The sequence below is a fragment of the Cervus elaphus genome, chromosome 9 (assembly GCF_910594005.1).
Source record: "Cervus elaphus chromosome 9, mCerEla1.1, whole genome shotgun sequence".
NCBI classification, from domain to species: Eukaryota; Metazoa; Chordata; class Mammalia; order Artiodactyla; family Cervidae; genus Cervus; species Cervus elaphus.
In genome coordinates this window covers 42,065,219-42,068,230 of record NC_057823.1, presented here as the reverse complement: position 1 = coordinate 42,068,230, position 3,012 = coordinate 42,065,219, and the positions used below count along the sequence as shown (strand labels likewise).

The following is a 3,012-nucleotide window of genomic DNA, read 5'->3' as shown; positions in this document are numbered from 1 at the left end:
AAGCCCAGGACCAGACGGCTTCACAGCTGAATTCTACCAAAAATTTAGGGAAGAGCTAACACATATCCTACTCAAACTCATCCAGAAAATTTCAGAGGAAGGTAAACTTTCAAACTCATTCTATGAGGCCACCATCACCCTAATATCAAAACCAAAGATGCCACAAAAAAGGAAAACTACAGGCCAATATCACTGATGAACATAGATGCAAAAATCCTTAACAAAATTCTAGCAAACAGAATCCAACAACATATTAAAAAGTTCATACATCATGACCAACTGATTTTTATCCCAGGGATTCAAGAATTCTTCAATATTCACAAATCAATTAATGTGATACACCAGATTAACAAATTGAAAGATAAAAACCATATGATTATCTCAACAGATGCAGAGAAAGCCTTTGACAAAATTCAATACCCACTTATGATAAAAAAAAGAAAAAAAAGAAACTCTAGAAAACAGGCATAGAAGGAACATACCTCAACATAATAAAAGCCATATATGATAAACCCACAGCAAACATTTAACTCAATGGTGAAAAATTGAAAGCATATACTCTAAAGTCAGGAACAAGACAAGGGTGCCCACTCTCACCACTACTATTCAACATAGTTTTGGAAGTTTTAGCCACAGCAATCAGAGAAGAAAAAGAAATAAAAGGAATCCAGATTGGAAAAGAAGAAGTAAAACTCTCACTGTGTGCCAATGACATGATCCTCTACATAGAAAACCCTTAAGACTCCACCAGAAAATTACTAGAGCTAATCAATGAATATAGTAAAGTTGCAGGATATAAAATTAACACACAGAAATCCCTTGCATTCCTATATACGAACAATGAGAAAACAGAAAGAGAAATTAAAGAAACAATTCCATTCACCATTGCGACAAAAAGAATAAAATACTTAGAAATAAATATACCTAAAGAAACAAAAGACCTATATATAGAAAACTATAAAACACTGATGAAATAAATGAAAGATGACACAAATCGATGGAGAAATATAGCATGCTCATGGATTGGAAGAATCAATATAGTGAAAATGAGTATACTACCCAAAGCAATCTATAGATTTAATGCAATCCCTATCAAGATACCAACGGTATTTTTCACAGAACTAGAACAAATAATTTCACAATTTGTAGGGAAACACAAAAAAAAAAAAAAAAAAACTCGAATAGCCAAAGCAATCTTGAGAAAGAAGAATGGAACTGGAGGAATCAACCTGCCTGACTTCAGACTATACTACAAAGCTACAGTCATCAAGAGAGTATGGTACTGGCACAAAGACAGAAATAAAGATCAATGGAACAAAATAGAGAGCCAGAGATAAATCCATGCACCTTTCGGTACCTTATTTTTGAAAAAGGAGGCAAGAATATACAATGGAGAAAAGTCAATCTCTTTAACAAGTGGTGCTGGGAAAACTGGTCAACCACTTGTAAAAGAATGAAACTAGAACACTTTCTAACACCATGCACAAAAATAAACTCAAAATGGGTTAAAGATCTAAATGTAAGACCAGAAACTAAAAACCTCCTAGAGGAAAACATAGGCAAAACACTCTCTGACATAAATTGCAGCAGAATCCTCTATGAGCCACCTCCCATAGTAATGAAAATAAAAGTAAAAATAAACAAATGGGACCTAATTAAATTCAAAAACTTTTGCACAACGAAGGAAATCATAATCAAGGTGAAAAGACAGCTTTCAGAATGGGAGAAAATAATAGCAAACGAAATAACTGACAATGAATTAATCTCAAAAATATACAAGCTGCTCATGCAGCTCAATTCCAGAAGGATAAAAGACCCAATCAAAAAATGGGCCAAAGAACTAAACAGACATTTCTCCAAAGAAGACATACAGATGGCTAACAAACACATGAAAATATGCTCAACATCACTCATTACCAGAGCAATGTAAATCAAAACCACAATGAGGGCTCTTTTTCGTGGCACCTCGGAGGCTGTCGGCCACTTCAGAATGAAGCTGAACATCTCTTTCCCGGCCACTGGCTGCCAGAAGCTCATTGAAGTGGACGATGAACGAAAACTTCGTACCTTCTACGAGAAGCGCATGGCCACAGAAGTTGCTGCTGACGCTCTGGGTGAAGAATGGAAGGGTTATGTGGTCCGAATCAGTGGCGGGAACGATAAGCAGGGTTTCCCCATGAAGCAGGGTGTCTTGACCCATGGCCGAGTTCGCCTGCTACTGAGTAAGGGGCATTCCTGTTACAGACCAAGGAGGACTGGAGAGAGAAAGCGCAAATCTGTACGGGGTTGCATTGTGGATGCCAATCTGAGTGTTCTCAACTTGGTCATTGTGAAAAAAGGGGAGAAGGATATTCCTGGACTCACTGATACTACAGTGCCTCGTCGCCTGGGTCCCAAAAGAGCTAGCAGAATCCGCAAACTTTTCAATCTCTCTAAAGAAGATGACGTCCGCCAGTATGTTGTGCGAAAGCCCCTAAACAAAGAAGGTAAGAAACCTAGGACTAAAGCACCCAAGATTCAGCGTCTCGTGACTCCACGAGTTCTGCAACACAAACGCCGGCGTATTGCTCTGAAGAAACAGCGTACTAAGAAAAACAAAGAAGAGGCTGCAGAATATGCTAAACTTTTGGCCAAGAGAATGAAGGAGGCCAAAGAAAAACGGCAGGAACAGATTGCCAAGAGACGGAGGCTGTCCTCTCTGAGAGCTTCTACTTCTAAGTCTGAGTCCAGTCAAAAATGAGATGTTCTAAGAGTAACAAATAAATAAGATCAGACATCAAAAAAAAAAAAAACCACAATGAGGTACCATCTCACGCTGGTCAGAATGGTTGCTATCAAAAAGTCTACAAACAATAAATGCTGAAGAGGGTGTGGAGAAAAGCGAACCCTCTTACACTGTTGGTGGGAATGCAAACTAGTACAGCCACTGTGGAGAACAGTGCAGAGATTCCTTAAAAAAAAATAGAATGGCCATATGACCCAGAAATACCACTTCTGGGCATACACACTGAG

The 3,012-nt window shown here is 38.3% G+C and overlaps 1 protein-coding gene across 1 annotated transcript; it reads left to right on the top strand.

Moving 5' to 3' along the window:
• The first annotated feature begins 1,949 nt into the window (after positions 1-1,949).
• On the top strand, positions 1,950-2,792 carry LOC122699987 (40S ribosomal protein S6). The gene has a single exon (XM_043912497.1). It carries the CDS (start codon positions 1,991-1,993, stop codon positions 2,738-2,740), a length of 750 nt encoding a protein of 249 aa, XP_043768432.1. The 5' UTR covers positions 1,950-1,990; the 3' UTR covers positions 2,741-2,792.
• Positions 2,793-3,012: the final 220 nt, after the last annotated feature.

Coding starts and splice junctions, on each gene's coding strand:
- LOC122699987 (XM_043912497.1), top strand. CDS start 1,991: ATGAAGCTGAACATCTCTTTCCCGGCCACTGGCTGCCAGAAGCTCATT.